This window comes from Poromitra crassiceps, assembly GCF_964638095.1.
Source record: "Poromitra crassiceps genome assembly, chromosome: 9".
Lineage (NCBI taxonomy): Eukaryota > Metazoa > Chordata > Actinopteri > Beryciformes > Melamphaidae > Poromitra > Poromitra crassiceps.
Window position 1 is genome coordinate 44,360,369 of NC_139630.1, and position 25,546 is coordinate 44,385,914.

The window sequence follows — 25,546 nt, forward strand, 5'->3', positions numbered from 1 at the left end:
CGTGAGGCGGGGCCTGAGGGAGGCAGAGGTGCAGAAAGCTCGTGCGAGGCCACTGAAAGGTCAGCCGCGCAGATCGACCCGAGTCAGCATTTATTCAGAGGTTGGTGGGTAGATTGTTCACGTTTCTGCACGCTGAACTGAGCAGAGATTTATTCGTGACCACTCCTCAGCAATGCTCACCTATGCATACTTTACATAGATGCCAACTGTGACCATGGCTTCAGCACGCTAGCCTGGTTGCCAGAATAAAACATTGACTTAGTATGTTTCTGCAATCCACAGATACGTAGAAAATTAACGTTTCTGAACCAAACATACATTGCATATCACGTTTCTAGATACATTATATCAACATTACAGTCTGCTATTGAACTAGCACAGTGGCAGGGCGTTGTTGGTCGGAAGTAACGTTTTTGTTATTTAGGCTTAACCCAAAATCCTAACCTTAACCAAGTTATTCTACTTGCCTAAACATAACCTAAGTTGTTGACGTTTTATTTGCATGTAAGGTTGTCAAATTAACCACCGTTTTGTTATAAATATACGGTGAGGTTGTAGGTTTGCTCTATGTGGATTGTAGACATGCAAAATGCCAACGGTTTATTCTGGTGACTGGGTTGAGCACGCTGTTACAGTATACGCTATACGCTATATATATATATATATATATATATATATATATATATATATACACACACACACGTGCGCGCGCTCTGGGTACAATCCTTCCTGCTGACTGGAAACGTTCTGCATGTAATGGCAGTAACCTTTTGGAGAATATGACAACAATCCAAATTATTGTAATAACGGGTTCTTCCAGCGAGCCAACCAACATATTCCTGGACGCCCTTTCGCTGGAGTTTATGCATTCACATTGAAGAGGGACTCGGATGAAACTCTAATGTTCCCATAAGCTCAGGTGCTTGTTGACATACAGCGAGTGGTGACAGTGGCACAATGTAATGAAACATGTAAAGGTTGTTATCAGGCACTTTTTGTCTAAAGGACAACGCTCTGCATCTCTCTCTGTGAGCCAAACATGTAAATGAGGCAATTATCAGTAGAAACTAGATCAGGGATACTCAACTTGCTTTGCCCGGGGGCCACTTTCGTGAAATGATAGAAGGCCAGGGGCCAGTTAATAAACAAACAATATACATTTTTCTGTAGCGGATTGTAGGTTTTTGGGGTGTCAGCCAGAGTTTAGTCTGACAATGTTGTGCACACCGGATAGTTAGTTAGGTTAAGTTAGTTAGGTTAAGTACATACATAAGTGCCTGGGTAGCAAGCAGACGGCGGTATTTGACAATTTAGCAGCTAAATCATAGATTATTGAAAGATATTCCATATTCCCGACTGAAATGCTATAACAGAAGTGGAGGAGGCTATTGACCAGAATGACATGATTTTTTCTTTTTGCAATTCCATCGCGGGCCGCCAGTTGAGTATCACTGAACTAGATAGTAATAATGTTGTTCTTATTAGCATTAGTAGTTGTCATAATCAGTAGTAGGAGAATAGAAGTTGTTGTATCCATTCTCATAAGTTTCAGATGTACAGGCCCAATGTGTAGCTGCAGTATGATGCGCTGTATTCAAACCAGGCGCCAAGCTCAGGCTTGGATAGATGACGTGATACTAAAAGCTGTAGTTCCTCGAATGGCCACTTGAGGCTGGCTCCAAAAGGGAGTCATTCCCCGTTCACCCCCATGTTAAAATGCCTGACAGGATTAATGACAACTGTACGGGGTGGATTTTTATATAACACACATTTAGAGTAAAAATAGACAATATTTGGGCATGATTGATAGGTCGCCTGTCCAATGTTCGCGCAGCTTGCTGATCACGGCCCAATAGCAGGTGGAGCTTTGGGCGTGGCTCTGGGAAACCCCTGGTCTCATGCTGTCTTACGCGAGCTGCGCAAGAACCCCAAGATGGCGACAGCCACACTCCCATATTGGCTTCAAAATGGAAGTCCAAAAACCTAAGGGGTGACATCTCGGTGACTCCATCCATATTTTTTATACGGTCTATGATTACACTGTCTTCCTACTCCTGGCATTGTTTACATAGTGATTTAGTGGACTGAATTTAATTGTCTGAACGTTTTATACAAGGCCTGAGAGTATGCAGCAGCTAGCATGAGATCTTTAGACAAACATTTCCAGGAAGAGCCATACCATTGTCAATTTTTTTTTTGGAAATTCTTATTTGTTAGCAGATCAGCTCAAATTTAGAGGATGGCACAAGGAGGGTTAAATTGTTAGACCGCACATGTCCAGCCCAAATATATATAGAAAGAAACGTCACTTTTTTGGAGTGAGTTTGAAATTGAAACGCTTGAGATATTCTACCATGATAGAGCAATCATCTTCACAAGATAGTGTTTTTGGACCTGCGGGCACACAAGTGAGGTGAGGAGCCCAAGCCCATACTTGGCTGCGACAATACAGGGACGGATTCCTCCTTGTCTGAGGGTGAGATCACCTCATGTGTCTCGGCTGTAAATCTGCCACAGCCACAACAGCTTCGTACCACTATATATAAGCCAGAACCTTGTGATGTATTTACATACAAAAATGTACACTGCACTATTTGAAATACATTGCCAAGAAGACTTTTATTTCCATGATATTTGACCCTATAATTTCCCTTAGAAATCATTACAGACATGGCATTACATTAAGTTTCTTTGACAGTAGAAAAGTAGTTATTGTACATCCCATTATACAGTTTTGTTGCTTGTACAAGCCACAAAATATTGTATAATGGGATGTACAATAACTACTTTTCTACTGTCAAAGAAACTTAATGTAATGCCATGTCTGTAATGATTTCTAAGGGAAATTATAGGGTCAAATATCATGGAAATAAAAGTCTTCTTGGCAATGTATTTCAAATAGTGCAGTGTACATTTTTGTATGTAAATACATCACAAGGTTCTGGCTTATATATAGTGGTACGAAGCTGTTGTGGCTGTGGCAGATTTACAGCCGAGACACATGAGGTGATCTCACCCTCAGACAAGGAGGAATCCGTCCCTGTATTGTCGCAGCCAAGTATGGGCTTGGGCTCCTCACCTCACTTGTGTGCCCGCAGGTCCAAAAACACTATCTTGTGAAGATGATTGCTCTATCATGGTAGAATATCTCAAGCGTTTCAATTTCAAACTCACTCCAAAAAAGTGACGTTTCTTTCTATATATATTTGGGCTGGACATGTGCGGTCTAACAATTTAACCCTCCTTGTGCCATCCTCTAAATTTGAGCTGATCTGCTAACAAATAAGAATTTCCAAAAAAAAAATTGACAATGGTATGGCTCTTCCTGGAAATGTTTGTCTAAAGATCTCATGCTAGCTGCTGCATACTCTCAGGCCTTGTATAAAACGTTCAGACAATTAAATTCAGTCCACTAAATCACTATGTAAACAATTCCATCCGTGACACAATGAACTACCGCCGGACATGACCCTTTATCCTGCAGAGCTTTGCAGACTTCTACTAAAATGATTTGATATTCTGTGTCGTTAAAAAAGTGACTAAATCTCTTTGAGGCAAGCACCCCTGATCTGTGACCTGCTGTCCCCCATCCACTCTGATTCTCTCTCTCTCCCTCCCTCCCCCTCCCTCTCTCTCAACCTCCCTCTCGCTCCCTCTCTCTCAACCTCCCTCTCGCTCCCTCTCTCTCGCTCCCTCTCTCTCAACCTCCCTCTCGCTCCCTCTCTCCCTCTCTCTCCCTCTCACTCCCTCTCTCAACCTCCCTCTCGCTCCCTCTCTCCCTCTCTCTCCCTCTCACTCCCTCTCTCTCCCCTTCTCTCTCCCTCCCCCTCCCTCTCTCTCAACCTCCCTCTCGCTCCCTCTCACTCTCTCTCTCTCTCCCTCCCTCTCTCTCCCCTTCTCTCCCCCCCCCCCCTCTCTCTCTGGTCTACTCTGCCTATACTGTAAGAGCATCAGACTGTGAATGAAGCCTTGGCCGCAGAAGGCTGTCATTAGTTATGTAATCTCTCTCCAGCGGTGCTGGAAGTGGCTCCTCTAAGTCCCCGTGGGGCCGGAAGAGATTGCCGAAATGGCGCATGAGAAACCACGAACCACGCTCGTCCCCCGGAGAGGTTTCAGTGAAGGAACAACGAGATATAAAATAATCCTATCTGACCGCCTCCACTGCCTTATTTTTGTCCCTCTTAAGCACATGGAGCTCTCTCGTGTGAGACACTTCAGGTGTGTAGCATTATAGTAAGTTTGTATGCATAATAATGTTCGATTAGAGGAAATTCAATTGCACAATAGCTGTTTTGTGGCATAACAGGTCCTGTCCTGAATGATACCAGAGTGTGTTCGGATACCAGTGTGTGTCCTGATACCAGTGTGTTCTGGTCCTGTCCTGATACCAGAGTGTGTTCTGATACCAGAGTGTGTTCTGATACCAGAGTGTGTCCTGATACCAGAGTGTGTTCTGATACCAGAGTGTGTTCTGATACCAGAGTGTGTTCTGGTCCTGTCCTGATATCAGAGTGTGTTCTGGTCCTGTCCTGATACCAGAGTGTGTCCTGATACCAGAGTGTGTTCTGGTCCTGTCCTGATATCAGAGTGTGTTCTGGTCCTGTCCTGATACCAGAGTGTGTCCTGATACCAGACTGTGTTCTGGTCCTGTCCTGATATCAGAGTGTGTTCTGGTCCTGTCCTGATACCAGAGTGTGTCCTGATACCAGAGTGTGTTCTGGTCCTGTCCTGATACCAGAGTGTGTTCTGATAACAGAGTGTGTTCTGGTCCTTTCCTGATATCAGAGTGTGTTCTGATACCAGAGTGTGTTCTGGTCCTGTCCTGATACCAGAGTGTGTTCTGATAACAGAGTGTGTTCTGGTCCTGTCCTGATATCAGAGTGTGTTCTGGTCCTGTCCTGATACCAGAGTGTGTTCTGATAACAGAGTGTGTTCTGGTCCTGTCCTGATATCAGAGTGTGTTCTGATATCAGAGTGTGTTCTGATACCAGAGTGTGTTCTGGTCCTGTCCTGATACCAGAGTGTGTTCTGATACCAGTGTGTGTTCTGGTCCTGTCCTGATATCAGAGTGTGTTCTGGTCCTGTCCTGATACCAGAGTGTGTTCTGATACCAGTGTGTGTTCTGGTCCTGTCCTGATATCAGAGTGTGTCCTGATACCAGAGTGTGTTCTGGTCCTGTCCTGATACCAGAGTGTGTCCTGATACCAGAGTGTGTCCTGATACCAGAGTGTGTTCTGATACCAGAGTGTGTTCTGATACCAGAGTGTGTTCTGATACCAGAGTGTGTTCTGATACCAGAGTGTGTCCTGATACCAGAGTGTGTTCTGATACCAGAGTGTGTTCTGATACCAGAGTGTGTCCTGATACCAGAGTGTGTCCTGATACCAGAGTGTGTTCTGATACCAGAGTGTGTTCTGATACCAGAGTGTGTTCTGATACCAGAGTGTGTCCTGATACCAGAGTGTGTCCTGATACCAGAGTGTGTCCTGATACCAGAGTGTGTTCTGATACCAGAGTGTGTCCTGATACCAGAGTGTGTCCTGATACCAGAGTGTGTCCTGATACCAGAGTGTGTTCTGATACCAGAATGTGTTCTGGTGGTGGCGGGGAAGCAAGTGAGTCTGCACAGCGGTCGAGCTGCGTATGCAAGCTGCAGGGCCAGCTCGGCGAGCTGCAGGGCGGGGGCGAGGCTGCGCAGTGGCTGAGCTAGCGAGCCCACGCAGCGGGCAAGCCTACGAATCGAGTGTGCGTAGATGCCTAGTTCCTTTATATTAGCATTACTGTTATCTTTGCCCCTCTGACGTGTCAGGAGAACACACTCCTAGTTGTTGCATTCTGCTCTTACACAAGCACTGCAGGAATCTCACAACAATCACTCCACCTCCTATCTAGGCCAGTCTAGGCTGGTTAGCTACCCAGCAAGGAGCTCTGTGACATGACCGGGGTGTGTGGGGTGCGGAGGGCTTGGGCGAAGTTTCCTCCAGATCTTCGAGGAGGACACCTAATCACAAGTGACACAGGAGCAGCACTGCAAATTTGATGCTAATCTATGCTGAAGTCAGAAGCATTTCCGAGCGGTTCTTTCTCGGAAAACAAAACAAGACAAGGGGGCGCAAATGCAATGGTGCCGTTGCAAAGGTTGCGAGAGCTATTTCATTCATTTAACCTACACACATCGGAGCAATTAAGGAGCAAATTGAACTGTATGCATCCGAGTGATTTCTTGTCATGCTTTGAAATGCAGCAGCATCTGAGGTCAGGCAGGCTGTTCCCCCGCTGTGCCGTCTGCACCTGAAGCACACAGCTACAAATTGGTTTTGGCATGTGCTGCAGTCTCTGACACGTAAATGTGAGGTCCTCTTGTCCGTTTAAGATGTGTCATGGTCCTACGTCTCCAAGACAAACATGTAGATTCCCATTCTGATTTAACCCCATTTTTCTTTATTTTCTTTATTGACTTCTGAGGCTCGCATCAGATCGGCTAGACATATGCCAAGGACACACAAAATAATGAGCCCTTATTTAGCTTGCAGAGCAGAGTTGAGGTTCCAAGGTTGACAATGACAGAAGCTCCAAAAAGCTCTGCCTCTGGTGAGAGACTTTTGAACTCGGTGCACCATGATATACACTGGGAGCCAGTGGCGGACTGCATAATCGGGCACGTCGGGCAAATGCCCGGTGGCCTGGCCTGCCAAAAAAAAAAAAAAAAAAAAATTTTTTTTTTTTTTTTTTTTTTTTTTGCAAGCCAGGCCAGGCCACTCACTGAACAGCAGGCCAGGCGCCGCCTACTGGTTTACTAGTGGTTTTATTACTTTATTCAGGTTTAAAGTGGGTGCATCTCATTGTAAAATTGGACTTGGCCCAAATTGGGCTTCAAACGGCCCAAATTGGGCTTCAAACGGCCCAAATCGGGCTTCAAACAGCCCAAATCTGGCTTTAAACGACCCAAATCTGGCTTTAAACGACCCAAATTGGGCTTCAAACGGCCCAAATTGAGCTTCAAACGCCCCAAATTTTCCGCCGCCGCCCTTCGGACGCCGGCACGCGCGTCGGCCCGTATCGGCCTGGCCTGCTTGGTATCTAATGCCCGGCCTGAATTATGATCCCAGTCCGCCCCTGCTGGGAGCACGGCTCGGGAGGAATAGGGGAGCTTTTCGCTTGCTTCTTACATTCACAAAAGCTGATGAACTAATAACAGCACTATTCAGCATTTACAAAACATCCACTCCAGATTGATGGCAAAAGAAGAAATTAAAATGTGATGTGCTCTAAAAGAGATTGAATCAATGGTACCACCTGGATCTTGTGTATTGAATTGAGATATAGAATGAGAAGGAAAAGCTTCAGATAATATACAGCCGTTTGCAGTAGCACCTCTTATTGTGAATGGAGAGTGGTGTCCTTTCTAATGGCGGAGCTTCAGATGTGTGATGGCTGTCAAGATCTCTTTTGATTGTCACTCTGCAGTGCTGCTCTATCAGATCAACCTGGCAAGCCTCCCCATTACCCACAGATGTGGTCTGACTGGAACGCACAGAGACCCACTGATGATCCAACACCAGATGCTTTAGACAGTACAAAGGCCCCCCCCCCCTTCCCCATTTGTTTATGTAACTTTATTTCAGCATGGTTATTCAAAGCTGATTCAAAGCAGCACATTTAGTTACAGAGCAACAACAAACACATTTTACAATCAAATTATAAAGGATTAGAGAGAGAGAGAGAGAGAGAGAGAGAGAGAGAGAGAGAGAGAGAGAGAGAGAGAGAGAGAGAGAGAGAGAGAGAGGCAGAGTGCACGTACTCCCTTGACAGTTAATTGCTTGCTCCCTGGTGAGTACACAATTTCAGTCTTCGAAGACATTCAAATATTCTTCATTCTTCATTCATTCATTCATTCATTCATTGATTTAGCATTCTTCAAGGCTTTCCAGGCCAGACTTGTATTTCAGGGGCAGCCTTGTATTTCAGTATGGACGACTTGATGCGTGACAGGTGAGTCAGTCACCCACCTGTTGGGTGCTCTTGGATTATGTGGAGGAGGTAAACAAACCTAACTCACCCACATTTTGACTTGTGAAATAGTTTTCCTCCATTTATAAACTGAAATAAATCTGAAGTATATGAATTTTTAGTATAGCCTGTACATCACAGTTAGTTGCCTCAGACTGATGCAACTTGAAAATAGTGTCTATTCAAGAAGCTATTCTGGAAATGTAATTGTCTCTTTCTTTAAATATATATTGCCGGCTGCTCACCTTATGAGCCACATTTTTATTTAACACAGCATCACTAGCTGCAAGAATAACTTACATTTCCATAGGGTTGTGGTCAGAGATGTAGAGAAAGATACATCCACAGAAACTCAGTTTACCAGAATTGACGCCTTTATAGGGATGACATAAATCTTTATGGTAAATTCACATGACACATCATAGTACAGTAAGTATCAAACTCAGGATGCAGCAGAGCTGGAGGTCGCTGTTATGTAACGCCACTAATGTCACCATCATCGCATAAGCTGAGAACCTCCCCAGGATCCGTGTCCGTGTTGCTGGATGCCATTTTCTCTCTGCATCAGTTAAAATAATCGCATTACATCACATGATCTGAAGCGTCGACGCTCAACCGCTCTGAGCCAGCATGTCGTGGATTCAGGTGTAAAATTAGAGGGAACAGTAGTGCTGCACCAGTTGGAATCGGGTCAATGTGTTCTGACTTTACTGGAAATGCTTTTGGAAAGTGAGCCATTAAATCCCATCCATCAATGCTGCATTACCAAGTCAAGTGGCTTCTTCGTGTGATTGCTTTCCACACTTGGGCCAAATGGTCCTCAACACGCAAAGGCACAAGTAGGACAGACAGAGAGACAGACACACAGACAGACAGACAGACAGACAGACAGACAGACACACAGACACACAGACACACACACAGACAGACAGACAGACAGACAGACAGACAGACACACACACAGACAGACAGACAGACAGACAGATAAACTGAGACAGAGACATGGTTAAGGGACTTTTGGGCTTCATCTTGACAAACCAGACATTCAGTACCATTATAACGCCTGCAGCCACTTTACTGTGGTGAAGGAGAGCGAGAGAGGTCAGAGGTCACGCACAGTGAACAAAAATCACATTACAGCTTTGGAAACATTTGAACTGATATCAGAACGACACTTAGGTCCAGATTTCACAAAACAGTGAATTAGCATCTAACTAACGTTAATTTTGCCGCCCTGTGATAAAGGTTTCGATTGACATTGGTGCACATTGTCACACTGTCACTGTGCACACTGTCATATCAACATCTATTCCTATTGGTGCACACTGCCATATCAACATCTATTCCTATTGGTGCACACTGTCATATCAACATCTATTCCTATTGGTGCACACTGTCATATCAACATCTATTCTGCGTGAAAATGTTTGCTGAATCATTTACTTTGAAGCTTTGATAGCCAGTAACATCAGCTATGTCAGCTTCCATATAACTGTCCCTTTGCTGTCAGCAGACTGTCAATCAATCAATCAATCAATCAATCAATCAATCAATCAATTATATATTTATATAGCGCCAAATCATAACAAGATTTATCCCAAGGCGCTTTACAAATAGAGCAGGTAGAAGACCAGGCTCTTTATTTTAGACCCAACAATTGAAACAATTCTCACATGCACTGGCACACTGTAAAATGGTAGTTCTAGAATACACCTTTTGGTGCTACTTGGACACGCCTTCAGTGATGAACCCAGGGTCATAGGGTGTTTCAGGTCTTTAGACATCATCAGACACCCTCGTCTGGGTGACCCAGCCAGGGGCGATCAGCTCCGAGTGGCACCCTGCTCCACGGATGCCCCTTCCGGATCCGAAGGCACCGCGAGGCCTTGCCTCCAGGATGTTCTCTGTGGCTGTTCTGCACTGCACTCCATTTACTCCAAGGAGTTTGAAAGTTCAATGAAGCCCCTGAAGGCTCCTTCCATCCTGTCTTCCCAGGGGACAGTAAGTTCTAGCAGGACCACTTGCTTTGTAGACTTCGATATTAACACCATCTCTGGGGAGAGCGAGATGGCTGCGATCTTTTCTGCGAATTTGAGCTGCCTTAAGAGGTCGACTTGGAGCTGCCAGTCCCTCCCGAGGAGCTGTTGTGCCTTCTCCCTGCAGCTCTGATGAAGGTGATGGACTGATGCTGATTCTTGCTGTTTTGTGTCTGTCAAAGACCTTTGGACTTGGTCATGCACTAAGGTAGTAAAAAAAAGTAAAAAGTAAATAAGTCGGTAACAAACAGCATAAAGAGGGAGTACTAGTGATGCTTGTTTCTGGAGGGCCAAAGTCAACAGTGACCAGTGACCCTGAGAGAGAGAGAGCGAGAGCGAGAGGATCGCAATTTCAAAGACGTGTGCAGGTCTGTCTGTTTAAAAGCTGACATCTTTGTAAGCTGCGAGAATTAGTGCAACATTTTTACGTGTTCCTTCTACGTTCGTGTCACGAAAGCAAATCTGGTGCTTGGGATATCACATACCACACTCAGTGACGGACAAGATAATGCACCGGAGTGAAAGAAAACATGGCACCGGAGTGAAAGCGGACAAGTTATAATGTTGACATGGCAGACAGCATCCCGGCCCATTCTTCAGGAGAGATGGCTTGCAGCACACGAAAGGACGTTTCCTCTCCCTGTGATTAACAACAGCGTGCGGAGCAGAGCTGAGCTGAGCTGAGCGGGCCGTTAATGGCCTTCCCTCGTCATGATAAAGGTCCTGGCACACGGACATGTTTTCTGTCTGCTGTGGAAAATGAGTTGGCTTAATGCATCATGGAACTGAGATGTTAGAGGAACTGAGATGTTAGAGGAACTGAGCACTGGGCCGTCAGAGAGCGGAGGCCCTGGAAAGATTAAAATGGAGCAATGCAAGGAATAATAACCCGGCACCCGCCGCTAAGCTAGCACCACCGTCACCCTCTCCACTTCCATTTAGTCCAAAACAATATGCTTTGCTGCCTCTCAAAAGGACTCATCCAGAGATTATTCGTGTGGAATAATAACAGCGTATTCTCAAAGTTGCCAATCTCGTTAGACAAAAGAGTGCGAGGGAGAGGTGAAAATGAGGCGTTGTGTGTTACTAAGTGTTGGTTGTACACTTAAAGGAATTACACCCAAAAATGAAAATAGTGTCATCATCTACTCACCCTCATGCAAGTTGAAACACAGGTGAAGTTTGAATTGCCAGCACACCTCGAGAGAAAACCAGTCACCATTAACATTACAACTAAAGTCAATGGTGACTGGTTTTCTGTGCTGGCAATTCTGTGTGTGTCATATGGACAAACTTCACCTGTGTTTCAACTGGCATGAGGGGGAGGAGATGATCAGAGAATTTTCATTTTTGGGTGAACTGTTCCTTTAACAAGCGAAAAAAGAGAAAATGAAATGGTGATCATTCCGTTTGAGCCACACATACAGAGAAAAAGCAGGTTGTGTTTTGCTCACCTCACGTCCCCCTTTGATTGCTTTGACTTCTTGCCATCTTACAGCCACTTAGGTCATGTTCACATTACAGGCAAATCCGATTTGCTGATAAAGTCATTAATCATCATTATCTTGATTGGTTTCCCAAATCTGATTTGGGAGTGTGTCCGCACTTCCACAAATCTGATTTTCAAGTCGGATCTGTGTGTCCAGACCTAAACAGCCTATCTGCATGGATTGCTATGGTAATGACGTGGGCATCAGTAAATACGTACGTTGGTGATGTGGTTTTCCAGCGCAGAGGCATTTGATGACGAGTTGCGAGTGACGTTCAAATCAGATTTGGTGGATCTGCGCGTCCACACTGAAGTCACATCAGTGAAAAGCACATTTGAAGCAGATTGGAAACTACCTCCATATGTGGTTTGGGACAAGTGACACAAATCAGACTTGGAGCATCCAGACTCATAAAACCAATCTGGATAAAGTCATAGGTCACTAAAGTTCACAAATCAGATTTGGCCTCCTAGTCTGAACATGGCCTTAGTCTCTCTAAATCAATGTCCTGATTTGACAGAGCAGTGATTTTTCAGTCCCATATGGAACCCCCCCCCCCCACCCCCCCCCCCCCCCCCCCCCCCCCCCCACCTTCCCCCAACTGAACAAGACGAGAGGTAAAGACTTTACCTCTCGTCTTGTTCAGTTGGGGGAAGTAAAGATGACCCTTTGGTGTATTGATGATAGAACAAGCTTCCAGCACCAATATAGGCCCACTGTAGCTCTTCGTATTCTTTAGCTGAAGTGAGGAAGAGGCTATAAAATTAGAAAGTAGGCCGGAGAATTAGCCACTAACTGAGGTATGAGATCAGTCCACCTTGTGATCAGTGTCTTGTTAGCAGTGGAGTATGCATGGCACTGTTTTGTGCTATTGTTATTGCACTTTTAAAATAAAGACTTGTGTGAGGTTGCTGCATGGTGGGGAATATGTGGGGGAGGAAGTGAATGAGTGAATCTCTCCTCTCCTTCAACAACCACTGTTTAGAGATCTTAATCCCCCGCTCGCTCCTCCAGTGACAGCGAGGCAGGACTGCGACTGAACCGCTAATGTGCAAGGGTACGATCACACCTACCGTTTGTTTTCTTTGCTGTGAATCCGAGTGGAAAAAGTTGACTTAGGTGCATTTTGGTATGTGTTTTGTTTAGGTTCCCACTGCCCAATTACAAGTGGACTTGTAAACAAAAGTCACAGGGACTCACAAGTAGCTTGTTTATTGGACAGTGTTTTGGTGACCTGTCATGCTGCCAGGTTAGAGATTTTGGCAGTGGATGGGGAGCAGTGCTGGAAAAGCACCTGCATGATCAGCAAAGTCATATAAAATACGTGTTAAAAACATTCTTGCAGACAATGTAAGAGTGGACACCAGAAGTGTCCGATTTTCATTCCAATTAGGGCACCAAATGATTGAATTGATTATGTCTGCCTTCTGTCTGGTTGAAGGTGTGCGAAAACAGTAAATCAGTTGGTAGTCTTTGGTTGTGATGGAAACCTGCAGGGTCTCAGGTCATGATGACTCCTGGTTGGACACCTGGAGAGCGTTGTCACGATCAAGTCAAGACAGGTGAATGATGCCATGTAGCCGAATGAGTGCAGCAAGAGCTCACCTGATCGGCGGGACGATATATCCAAATTCAATATAAAAATGTGACAGTATCGTGGGTACCGGAAAAAATATTGTGATATTAGCTCCATTTTACTCTGTAGTAATCATAAATGAGACGGCTTGACCATCACAATTTCACAAACTCTCCGTCCAAATTTTATTTGCTCATCATAATCACGTTTTTTAAATTGTTTAGATTCTAGCAAGCCAATTCTGTTGCCTTGTGGCTCCGAAATAAACATAATTCTGCACAGTCAGACTTTTTTTTGTCATTGAACTTTGTTTTATTCCATCGTATTGTGGGTGTATGGAATCATGAACGTATATTGAATCATAACATGAGATAATAAGAATATAATCCCAGCCCTATGTCATCTATACAGTATGCTGCAATTGGCTTTCCTGTGATACTCTGGCTGAGGAAGGTGGAATCGAAATGTTCCACATAAGTTTTAATACACTGCTCTGCTCCTGCACCCAAGCACTATGCACTTTTAATCGGTAGCATCTGAAATGAAAAAACAAAAGAGAATAAATGTATTCTACGCCTTTGTGGAACCTTATTATCCATTATTCAGCAGTGTGATCATTTCTCAGGCCCTGCAATTTTCATTCTTAGGAGCGCGGATTCTTCAATCATCATGATTGTTTAATGCATCTCATTCTGTTCAATAATAATAATAAGATAAATTCTATTTATATAGCCCTTTCCCATGACTCAAAGCTGACTGTTTTAATGCTGTTTTGTTTTTAAGCTGTAAAAGCTTAAAAACAACACAGCATTAAAACACCATTTAAAAGATGTTTTAAATAATGTAATCATAAGTGACATGCTTCCCTAAAAAGGCAAGTCTTGAGAATAAATTTTAAGTGAGCTTAAGAATCAACAGTTTTATATGGTACAGATCGAGGGCCAATGCACTACAGATCCTGAACTTCACCTATCTCTTTATACCATACTGTACAACACGGACAAACCCATCTTTATTTAGTCACACGACAGACTTCATTCCGCTCACTGTGTTGAGCCTTTCTGAAGGTCAGTGATATGGAATCGCAGTGTTTCAGATCAAAGGATTGTCTTCTGTCACTGATTATATACTGTACAGCCATTTGTGTTTTACTAAAATTCCTAAATAATGATTTATTTCATTGTTAGCAGAGCAATGGTGTAAAGGTTAAGCCATCATTTGAGTCACAAAATGGTCTGGCATTAGTCTCGTCTCTGTCTCACCCCCATCGGTCTTGGTCTTGACTCGGCCCCCCCCCCTCCTCCAACAGTCGTTTTAAGTCATGTGATGTGCGGCTGGTGTGTGATCCCATCGCAAGATGGTCTCTAGTGATAAGTTAATGGAGTTTGGTATTCCTTTTCATGTTGTCCCTGAAATAAGACAAGCATTCAGGCATTATGCAACCAATAATCAATTTATATTTTTATTTAGAAAATTTGATTAACAAATGACAGAATGATAAATTATTTCAACTCATATAGAAATAGCCTGTTACAGTCTTTAAATGAATGTGAAATGACATGATCCCATCAATCCAGTGAGTTGTTTTGATGCGGCCACATTTTAGGTGTGGTTATGCTCAGTACTGCAGGCCATGGCTCCATTCCAGCACTCAGTCCATTTTGTTGACAAAAATTATAGGGATTACGCAACAGCCAAATTTTGCACACCTAAGCCTTGGTTGTAAGTTAACATTTTTAACTCCAAACAATCTGTGCATTTTCATCAACAATGATGTGACAGGAGTGAGATGATTACATTCTAATTGATATTATTTGGTGTTAAATTCAAATTGATCACAATTAAAGAAAGAGCATGCATGCATATACTCCACCTCTCACCCTGTTGCCCCACCCCAGCTCTCACACCCATATACTGTGGTGCAAGTCCCCCCATACAGTACTGAGAGATTCTAAAAACTGTTTGGTGGACATGTTGCAACCAATTTGAATGTTTCAGTAGAAAAATAGGATGGAAACAATGACTGAAATTAATGTGACAAGACTAAAACATTGAAACATTTTGAACTGGAACCTAAAGATAAACTAAAAATAGATTACATAACTAACCCTCAACTAAAACTGATAGAATTTCAGTCAAAAGGCTACAACAAAAAACAAAAGTTAACACTGCATGAAGACCTCAATTGGCTGAATCAAGTGTTTTATGTGGGGCTGGACAGAGACCCCCTAAGTGCATGAGGTGCAAAGTTTGAGGCCTTTTATTCGTGAGGTGCACTGCCATAACTATTCTCAATGATCACCTTAGTCAAACATTTCAGACTGATAACACAAGAAATAATTAATTAGGGCATATCATTTACATAACAAAACATAATGTGATTCCATTAAAAAAAATCAATATTGTGCACTGAGTTCCAGTGCCCTAAAGCATAATACAACAATCTTCTAAAGTGCAGCAGTGAATAAGATAAGACTGTCTACTATGCACAAAGTGAGCTTACATGCTCTAAACTATCAGAATATAGTTGTGCTGTATGAAAACTTATAGCCTATGACAAACAGACAAGTACGTAAAACAGGTTGATACACGGCAATAAACTATTAAAAAGAAATTCAGAGTGTACAAAATACAACAGTGAGGTCTGAAAGGGGTGGCAGGGTTGCCTAGTGGTTAGAGAGAGACCATCCTGCGTCCGTGATGTCACGGGTTCGACTCCCGCAACAGCCATGTGTCCCGTCAAAATGTCCTTGACCTGCTCTCATTGTAAGTCATTCTAGACAAAAGTTTCAAATACCTGAAATGTAAGTTCTCTCTTGAAAGGAAAACGGACAAGGTAGATCAAAAGTTTGGCTGGAACCTGAACTGCACTTAGAGACACACAGAAGAATAGAGTTGCTCTTGAAAACTTTCACTGAAAAAATAGGCTTTGCCTCATTAACAACTACAGTAATGAAGTGTCCAAATATATACACGTTTTTCATTTAGTTGCAGTGAGTATAATACTTACAGCTGAATATTCCTTTGAGTGTTTGTGGAAAAAATGGACTTCAAACTCTCCCAATAAAATAAAATTCTGTTTTTTCCCCTCTCAGGGATCATTATATACAGTTCATACTACCTCGGTCCATCGTAAAAATATCTCTCACAGTGTAAAATGTCCTTTGTCATATTGGAACAAGATTTAAGTCAATCTTACGGCCAAAGTGTCATGAATGCTGAAAACATTTAATACAATATTATGAATTCAGAGGTGCGGAACTTTGGTCCAAAAGAGCCACACGTTATTTTCTTTCCCTGCCTTTTAACAGTAACGGATTCAGACTTTGAGTAGCTAATGAATGCACATACTTCTTAAACAACCATTAGCATTATTTTACCAATGACATCAGCAACTACCTTAGTCCTAAATGCGTTGTGCTTCCAGGCTAATGGAAGTTGAGTATGTGGCTAGAGTCTGAAGACTACAGTAGAGTGCAGCACACACAGAGGCAGGCACCAGGAGCACTGGCTCTCTTTAGGACTGGAGTTGTGCTCCCCTAACATACTATCTAGTACCACAGTAGCAAAGTCCTCCACAGAAGTGGGACTTTATTTAAAGCATTAAGTCCTCCCAGCCTCTAGATGGAGCTGCGGCGTTTGGTGAGTCCTCTGTAGGTGATCAGGTGGTTGATGCTGTGCAGGCCGGTGGACACCGAGCTGATGCCCGAGTGGCGCAGACTGCACACGCAGCCGTTGGAGTGGAGGGGGTTGGAAAACGCCTCTGCCTGCTCCATCATGTAAGCGTCCGAGGTGGAGAGGTCTCGCGGGATAATCATGGGTATGGAGTATTGCAGCTTCTCCCTGCTCTTGTACCACAGGCAGGAGCACATGGACTGGAAGTGGAGCACCTCGGCGTAAACATTACGCAGACCTCTGCTCGCCGCCCTCCCCCCGCTGCCGCCTCCCACTGCACCGCCTTCTGATGTGCCTCCTCCTCCTCCTCCTCCGACCAACCCAGAAGACATGGAGGAGGACAAAGCCGGGTCCAACTGGCCCTCCTCCTGGGCGGCGAGGAGGAGGAGCGCCCTCTGCTCCGCGTCCCTCCTCTCGTCCTCTGCGTTCATGGTCATGAAGCGCAGCACCACCAGGTTGAGGAAGGCCCCGATCACCGTCAGGCCCGTCAGGATGTAGATAAAGCAAAAGGCCACGTACTCCTTCTTGTTCTCCAGCGCCTCTTCGTGCTGCAGCGCCACGTAGTCCCCGAAGCCGATGGTGGTGAGCGTGATGAAGCAGTAGTAGTAGGCGTGGAAGAAGCTCCAGCCCTCGAAGTGGGAGAAGGCCAGCGCCCCCACGCACAGGGTGCATATGCAGGAGATGAGGCCGATGGTCACCATGTTGACCATGGAGACCTCAGTGTGCCGCATGCCCAGGCACTTCTTCAGGCGGTGGAGCAGGTACCTGACGAAGGTGTTGATCCGCTCGCCCAGGCTCTGGAACATGACCAGGGTGAGAGGGATGCCCAGGAGGGCGTAGAGCATGCAGAACACCTTCCCTCCATTCGTGCTGGGGGCGGCATGGCCGTATCCTAAGGGAGACAGACAGAAAGGCACCGGGTTACTGGGGCAGAACTAATTAAATCGACGGTGCTGAGGACAGCGGTCTGAGAAAGAAATGGCTGGAGGCTTGGAAGATAGTCAAGGCTGGAGCAGACGGAAGCAAATGATTTGTATTCTTAGAGCAGCACTTCTGGTATATTCAGACTCCTTCACATCTCCACTTGCATTCGCGGAGATGTGAATGCACAGTAGCGTGGTGGGGATGGCCAAGTATTGATGTCGTGTACGGGAGAGAGAGCTTGAATAATTCATTGACAATTGGTCTCTGTGGAGTGGCTTGTGCTAGTGAGGACATTTGCACCTAATTAGTCCTGCGCGTTTTTCCTATCCAAATCAAACAGGACACCGTAGGGTAGCCTGCTGTAAAAGTTGGTGCTTATTTTGATGTAAGAAAATCATTCTTTTCATCGATCAGTTTCACTGCACTGCTTTGAATCTGCGGATTATCTTTGAACACCTCACAGCATAATGGAAGAATCAGCCGTGTGGTTTTGTGTGGGTTCCCCTGGGCCATCTGAACAGTGTCACAGCTGAAAAAAGACTCAAAGTTCCTCACAAAACACACAAGTTTAATCGGTAATGTAACACAGTAATAATACTTTGTTACAGCACTTAAGTATGTTGGGAGTATCTGTACTTGAATATTTATATTTCATTTCTGTCAACTTTCACTTTTACTCCACTGCATTTCCTAAATAAAATGTATACTTTTTATACTCCACTACATTTCCATCTTACTTACTCGTTACTACAAAATAAAATTGGAAAAATAAGATTGGAAGAAATTTGGTACCTGCAAGCGAGCATGTTTGGTGAATCAGTGTGCCTAGCCTGCAAGTTCTGTTAAATCACAATCCACACTCAATTCCAGTTGGTGGCGGTAATGCACCATAACTGTTTGCCAACCGCTATAAAACTCAAGAAGAAGATTTCCACTCAAGCCCATGCATATCTTTTGCTTTTTTTTTATTAACAGTATTTACTTGTACTATACATTGAATAACAGAAAATTTGTTTTGATATTTAAGTACAGTATACTTACTCAAATAATATTCTAATAGTACTTTTCTTAAGATATCTGTACATTTACTCAAGTGTGGCTTTCAGGTACTTCGTCAAGAGTCCACCGTGGCATGGTACACTGTCATGTCAAGGTTCAGAGGGGGGATTTTCTGTCCATTTACCTTAACACTGAGAACAGCTGAGAAACAGCAAATAAACATATCATCAGTGACCTGTGCAGTTAGTGAAATAGCCACTTTAAGGATTGTTCACCACCAACCAATTTGAGACAAGTGTGACTCATACTGTCTTCACACATAGTGGCTGACTCATTCTGTCTCATACTGTCTTTCAGAGAGTGGCTGACTCATTCTGTATGCACTAACCCAGAATCAGAATAAAGTTACATTTGACGAATTTGTCTTAGTGTCTGTAATGCACGAACACCACTGGAGAAGGCAGAGCTTGTGACCTTCTCAATGGATGCGATATTTGTCCTTGCTAATTTCAGGTTAAGCGTCAACCTAATAACGTCGCCTGCTCACCCCGACGCACACGTGGGGCCCTCGTACGCGACATCATCGGCGATTTAAACACATTTCCCACATGTGAACCTGTTGCATGCAGGGGCCAAGAGATCTGTCCTGGATAACGATGGGATCAGCAAATGGAAAAAGGCTGGCCAATAGTTTGAATGTAATTACTCTGGGGGCTGATTTAATTCTTGGGGCTCTGGTTTTATTGTCACACCGGCCCGTGTGTTTGAGCCATCTGTCTGTCTCATCTGTCTGTCGGGGTGCCGAATCTGTTTCAAGCTTTCCCAGTTGTGCTGCCAAAGTGAGACGCATTACATTTGATGTATCTCCAGTTGGAGGGGGGGAAACGGCCTGTGGTCTGAGCACCTTTACAGAGGTGAAAAGACATGCTGCCTCCCGGTGCCATTGGCTATTTCAGTCTCCTCCTCACACAGAAATCATCATCCCATTTTATGAAGACTGGGAGATGGCAGACGAGTACTTTGCTCTGATGAGAAGTCTATCCTTTACAAAGGAGGTGATGGTGAGGTATCAAGAGATTCACTAGGCAACTGATGACCTAAGCACAACCTTACTATCTGTAGTACGTTCAATTCTCACAGCACCACTCAGGTTCCTTTTGTCCCTTGTTTGACCCTTGTTATGTTAGACTGTTGGTGGATACTTATCTCAAATGCAGCGGTTTATATGGACAAGCTCTGTCAGCTCCTCCATCTTCAGGTCTGATCTATGAATGTTAATGTGCACTCTGAATGTGCATCATGAATACACAGTATCTGGGAAATGTAATTTTACAGAGAAATGTAGCCTACTTTTTTGAAAGGGAAAGATAATGAATCTATAGCTACTGTATATTTGACGCATGCCTGGGATGCCTGTTGTGTCCCAATAAAGGAATTATTTAGGGTTCCTTCATCAAAGGTTGGTCAAATGTATCTGGAAAGAAATATAATCCTGCACATGCTTGCATAATTCTTTATTCTGATGTTTTCGGTCATACTTCATGCAGGCAAATGGCTAACTTCTTTCTCAGAATGTACCTTTTTGTTTTTTTGTCACCTGTCATTAAAAGATGTATATGTTTTTTCTTTACTTCTACTAATACTAATTTCAGTATAAGTCACAGCACTTCTACATGAGTAGGGTATTTTGGTAGCATTGCTATGTCCACCCTTGCCGGTTCATAGGGTACACTACGCACTACAAGTCAGGGAATGTGTCCTTGGTGTCAGAGAGAGAGAGCCAGAGCCGCTCGGCGGGGCGAGGGCACGGCCGCAGGGGCAGTGGCGCTCATCAACAACGCACGCGGAGCTGGAGGCGGGGCGGGGTGTGAAGTGAAGAGGCCCGTATGACAAGCTCACCCTCTCCTCTTCCCCCTTTAAACCCGCCCCCACACGGCCACACCTCCTGTCCCGCCCCCACACGGCCACACCTCCTGTCCCGCTCTCCCCAACCATGACAAAGTTACCACGAGACAGGACGGCTCCACCCGGGCCCCTCACTCTGTTAACATGAATTGCAGTCATCACCACTGGCAGAAGTCCTGCATCTCCTCTCTGGCTGGAGAAAAGGCAACTGGCCAGTGGCAGTGCCAGCCTGCTCACCAGGATAAAATGTCTGCATTGTACTTTTCTGCATAACCTAATTCCCACAATTATCATCTGAAAAGAAAATAGGAAAATTGCATAACATTTCAAAAGTGATAAGAGCCTTCAAAAAACATATTATGCACAACTAATAAGGAGAGAAGGCTTGATAAATGTCAGCAGAACACAGGTGCAGCATACTCTGAACTCTCATTCCCTCCCCACTGCTGCCTCTCATTACTGGATCATCATTTATGGCCAATCATTTAAACTAATGCTGTAACAACAGACCAGTCATAAATTAAATCTTTTAAAACAAACCACTCTACAAAGAAAAAGAACTAGAATTACTGCATCGCGTAGGTATGCCTCTGCCAACAAATCAAGTTGCAGTCTTCATCCATGTTTGTCCAGGTCCAGACTCATACAAGCACAACCACCTTGAAGCCCACGGCACAGTGGTGTGGCCGTTCAGCCTTATGGCACTTTAGGCAATGTTTGGGGTACCTCAACAATACGGCTAATCATTTTCAACATGGAAAATAGTCTACCCTTACCCTACCACCCTTTAACACACCCCTACCCTCGAACCTTAACTTGCAACCTTCCTATCCTCTTTCCCCTAGTCCCACCTCTTCCCACCCCTCGAACCCTGCCTCCCTATGACCATCCTATCCCTAGCTACGTCCCATTTTCCCTAGCCCCGCTCCCTTACTGATCGCACCCACCTCCCACCACCCACATCCCTCTAGCCACTCCCCCAACCAACCCCTTGAATCCCGACTCTCTACGACCTTCTTATCCTTAGCTATGGCCCCTTTCCCTCAGCCCCGCCTCCTTCCTTGACCCCGCACAAACTCCCTCCCTCCCACTCCTTGGACCCCGACTCTCTACGACCTTCCTATACCTAGCTATGGTCCCTTCTCTCTAGCCCCGCCCTTTCTCTCAACATGTCCCCTCCCACCACCCACTCCCCCTACCCACCCCTCGAATCCCGGCTCTCTACCACCTTCCTATCCCTTGACTATGGCCCCTTTTACCTAGCCCCGCCCCCTTCCTTGATGGAATGGACAGATGTGAGGTCACAGTGACCTTGACATTTCACCACCAAAATCTCATCAGTTCACCCTTGAGTCCAAGTGGATGTTTGGGCCAAATTTGAAGAAATTCCTTCAAGGCGTGTATGGCTATTGCCAGGCGGAGGCATAAAGAAAATCATTTTGGTATCTCTGTCACTCCAAAAGGCTACCAACACTTTTGTACTAATTTGCGTTTCAAGTCTTCAGTCTATAGGCCCATGACACTTTTTTCCCTTTTTGTCCTGTAATTTATTTCACCATTTTCAATCCCTCTATGCTTTAGCAGATGGGCGCAGAGTTTTATTCATTTGCTTTCATTCAGATTTTCTCAATTAAATGTGGGTTATCCACCACTACTCAGCTGCAGCAATGCAAATGATTTTATTTGGCGTTGTGTGACTTTTTGCCTTTCGGTCCTGTGATTGCTATTTCCTCTGTGAAGATGAAGAGCTCAGTACAGTCTCTTCCCTGTGATGTCTGTCTCTAAAACATCTCCCACTGCATCTGAAAGTCTTCATTATACTGATTCATTAGATAGGGATAAGAAAGAGGCTTTGACAATACATCAAAGAATAATGGCATAATGTACCTGTTAGGGCTCCACTTCTCTGTCACTCGATTACATTTTCATTGATTGCCAGGCACAATTTGTTCTCGCCAACAAGATGAGGAGCACAACCCGTTTGTCCACACTGGGGGAAGCACATCTCCTCACATAATGGGGCAGGATTCTCAAAGGGGTGGCCAATCTATCAAAGGCTCATTTAGCAGGAATTTGTGAAAAGGCTACGCTGTTGAAACCCATACTGTATGTGACAACAACAGCTAAAAATAACAAAGGTCACGCAACACAACATAGCATGCAACACAAAGAGAAAATAGGTGTTTTCAGAAGCCATTGAGCTGAAATAAAATGCAAATAATTCCTGTGGATGTGGACGCTGCTGGCATAACAAGGCGCATGTTATGAAAGCTGACAGGTTGCATGCTGATATAGCCAACAAGATGGAAAGGCAGCACAGCACAGTGTCTCTAGAGGGGCAGCCGAGGAGATGGCCTCCATAGCAGAAGAGCTGGTGGCAGCAGGGCTGCGGACTGCGGTGCTGACTGATATGTCCTCAGACACCTTGTGCCCCGGAGAGGCTGGACACTCCACTCATCTAGCAGGCAGAGGAACCAGGGCTGGGTCAGTTTCACTAGTAGTCTATAGAGGCAATCTGTGAGAAAATCTCACCCAATCAGGACTGATTGCAAGAGAAATGTTCTATGTTGTATTCAGCTCATGAAATCTTCTCATTTAACATACCAAAAGTCCATGAAAAGCCTTTTTTTTTTTTTTTTTTTTTTTACTCCAGGCACTGTTGATTTGATTACGACCAATCATCGCTTAAACCTAACCAATCATCACTCCGCATGCCTAAACCTAAACCATCATCATCATAATCATCATCAACCTTTATTTTACCAGGCAAGTTAGTTAAGAACAAATTATTATATACGATAACCCAATCAGAGGCAGAGTAGGCCGGGTCATACCTTTGCCATCCTGGGAAAATACATTTTGTGTGCGTAACCTTCACTTCTAAACCTGATGCTGAGGGGACCCAGGGGCTCATTTGGAAGAGAAAAAACATTCATGAGGGAACATAGTGCTGAGGGACATAGGGCCTCATTTGGAAACAAGCACAAATTCGCTATAATTATGCCAGGCAGCATGTGTGTTCCTGATGACGTCATCTTGGCTAGCTGCCAGTGATGACGTCTTCTTCTTCTTCTGTGCTGTTTTATGGCAGCTATGTTGCATTGCCAAGTCATGCCCACTTCCGGTTTAGGCATACGCACCAAGAGATTTCACTTCATTTATTTTTCCATAGACATTTCGTAAAATGCTTATACAAAATATTTGTACTTGGTCAAACCAAGTGATTCAGCTATATTTAGAATCAGGAGAGACTACAGTATATAACATTTCACTTGAAATAAAAATGTGAAAAAGTCAGCTATTTTTTACGTTTTTTTGGTCAGAGTGAAATGTTGCTTGGTTTGACCAAGTAAAACATTTTACGAAATGTCCATGGGAAAATAAATAGCGGATTAAATCTCTTGGTGCGCATGCCTAAACCGGAAGTGGGTGTGACTTTGGCTCTCTATAACAGACTCTATGACATGTATAACGATACTGTATACACATATCTAGAAATGTGATAAGCAATGTATTTCTGTTCAGAAATGTGGATGGCAGAAATGTATAATGCTGGCATTTTATTCTGGCAACTAGGCTGTTCTTTTCCTCTCATCGGCTCACTCCTCTTCCTCTCCCCTCTTCTTCTCGCCTCTCCTCCACCTCCTCTCTTCTTCTCTCCTCTCCTGCACCTCTCCTCTCTCCTTCTGCCCCCACCCCCCCTCATGTGACTGTGTACCTGGACCCCATGTAGCCCAGCTGTGTTGTGTGTATTAAAACATGCCCCTATCAACTGTGTATCAGGTGCATAAATCACCTGATTTATTTTAATTAGCCAACCCTCCCGGGATCTATCTCACACTCTGTTTGGAATGCCTCGCTCGCTGACCTCATGGAAAACCACGTCCTGCCAAGGTTTCCTCTCATATCCCCTAAAAAGGAACCTTAGGAGTACGTTTGGAAATAGACTCTGATAGGATTTTTTTTTAAACCAAAACAGACGAGGATGGATGAAGACACAGAGACCCGAGTGTTGCTTTTGACAGGGATCTTAGGCTGGGTTTCCATGAACTTATACAGGCAGCATGTGGCCAGGAGGTGTCAAACAAACTGCATATCCAAAACGCTTTGCAAATTTGAAAAACACATACACATTAACGGTAGACACAAATGCAAAAGGCCACAACACGAATGCAAAAGCCACAACTCAAATTCAAAAAGGTCTCATCTTGTGGTTTTTGTATTTGATACATTTTAATGCGCTTGACTTTTTTGAATTTGCAAAACGTTTTGCATAATGCAGTTAATTCAACACCTCTCAGCCTGTGTGTGTGTGTGTGTGTGTGTGTGTGTGTGTGTGTGTGTGTGTGGAGGCCTACATTCAGTTGGTTTTGGTCCAAGTGCGTCACTGCACAAGTCACGACTCTCTGATGTAACCCCTGGTTGTTTGGTCTTCATAGGCTTGTGATGCGTGTGTGCCAGGGGCGGGGCCTCAGCTGTTGGTGATGCGTGTGTGCCAGGGGCGGGGCCTCAGCTGTTGTGATGCATGTGTGCCGGGGGCGGGGCCTCAGCTGGAGGAGAGCACATGCTCCCAGGCCCCATTTGGAGACCACAGAGGGGTAACCGAGTTACAGCGAACCCAGACAGACGCTTTGCCAATGCGCTGTCTCCTCTGCCATTACATCAGATTGCTTGTGATAAATGCATCCCATATTTGCTTGTGATAAATGCATCCCGTATCTCTCTCTCTCTCTCTCTCTCTCTCTCTCTCTCTCTCCCTCTGCTGACAGCAAAAGCAGACAATTATGTTTACGCTGACATATCTCACATCATTACAAGCATTCAGCACTACAAAATAAACATTTCCTTGCAGATATTTTTGGGGTTGGATCAATTTTATACATCCTTAGTTGCCATCTGCATCATTTTGTGACGCTAATATCTTTGATAGT

The 25,546-nt window shown here is 44.5% G+C and overlaps 1 protein-coding gene across 1 annotated transcript in view; it reads right to left on the reverse strand.

Annotated features, from left to right (window-relative positions):
• Window positions 1–16,732: 16,732 nt before the first annotated feature.
• Window positions 16,733–25,546, reverse strand: part of kcnk3a (potassium channel, subfamily K, member 3a) — a gene marked incomplete at both ends in the record, with an annotated part of 58,401 nt that continues 49,587 nt past the window's right edge. Inside the window, one exon of the mRNA XM_083642497.1 lies at window positions 16,733–17,679. Coding sequence (XP_083498623.1) covers window positions 16,733–17,679 — 947 coding nt within the window. The remainder of the gene's footprint in view (window positions 17,680–25,546) is intronic.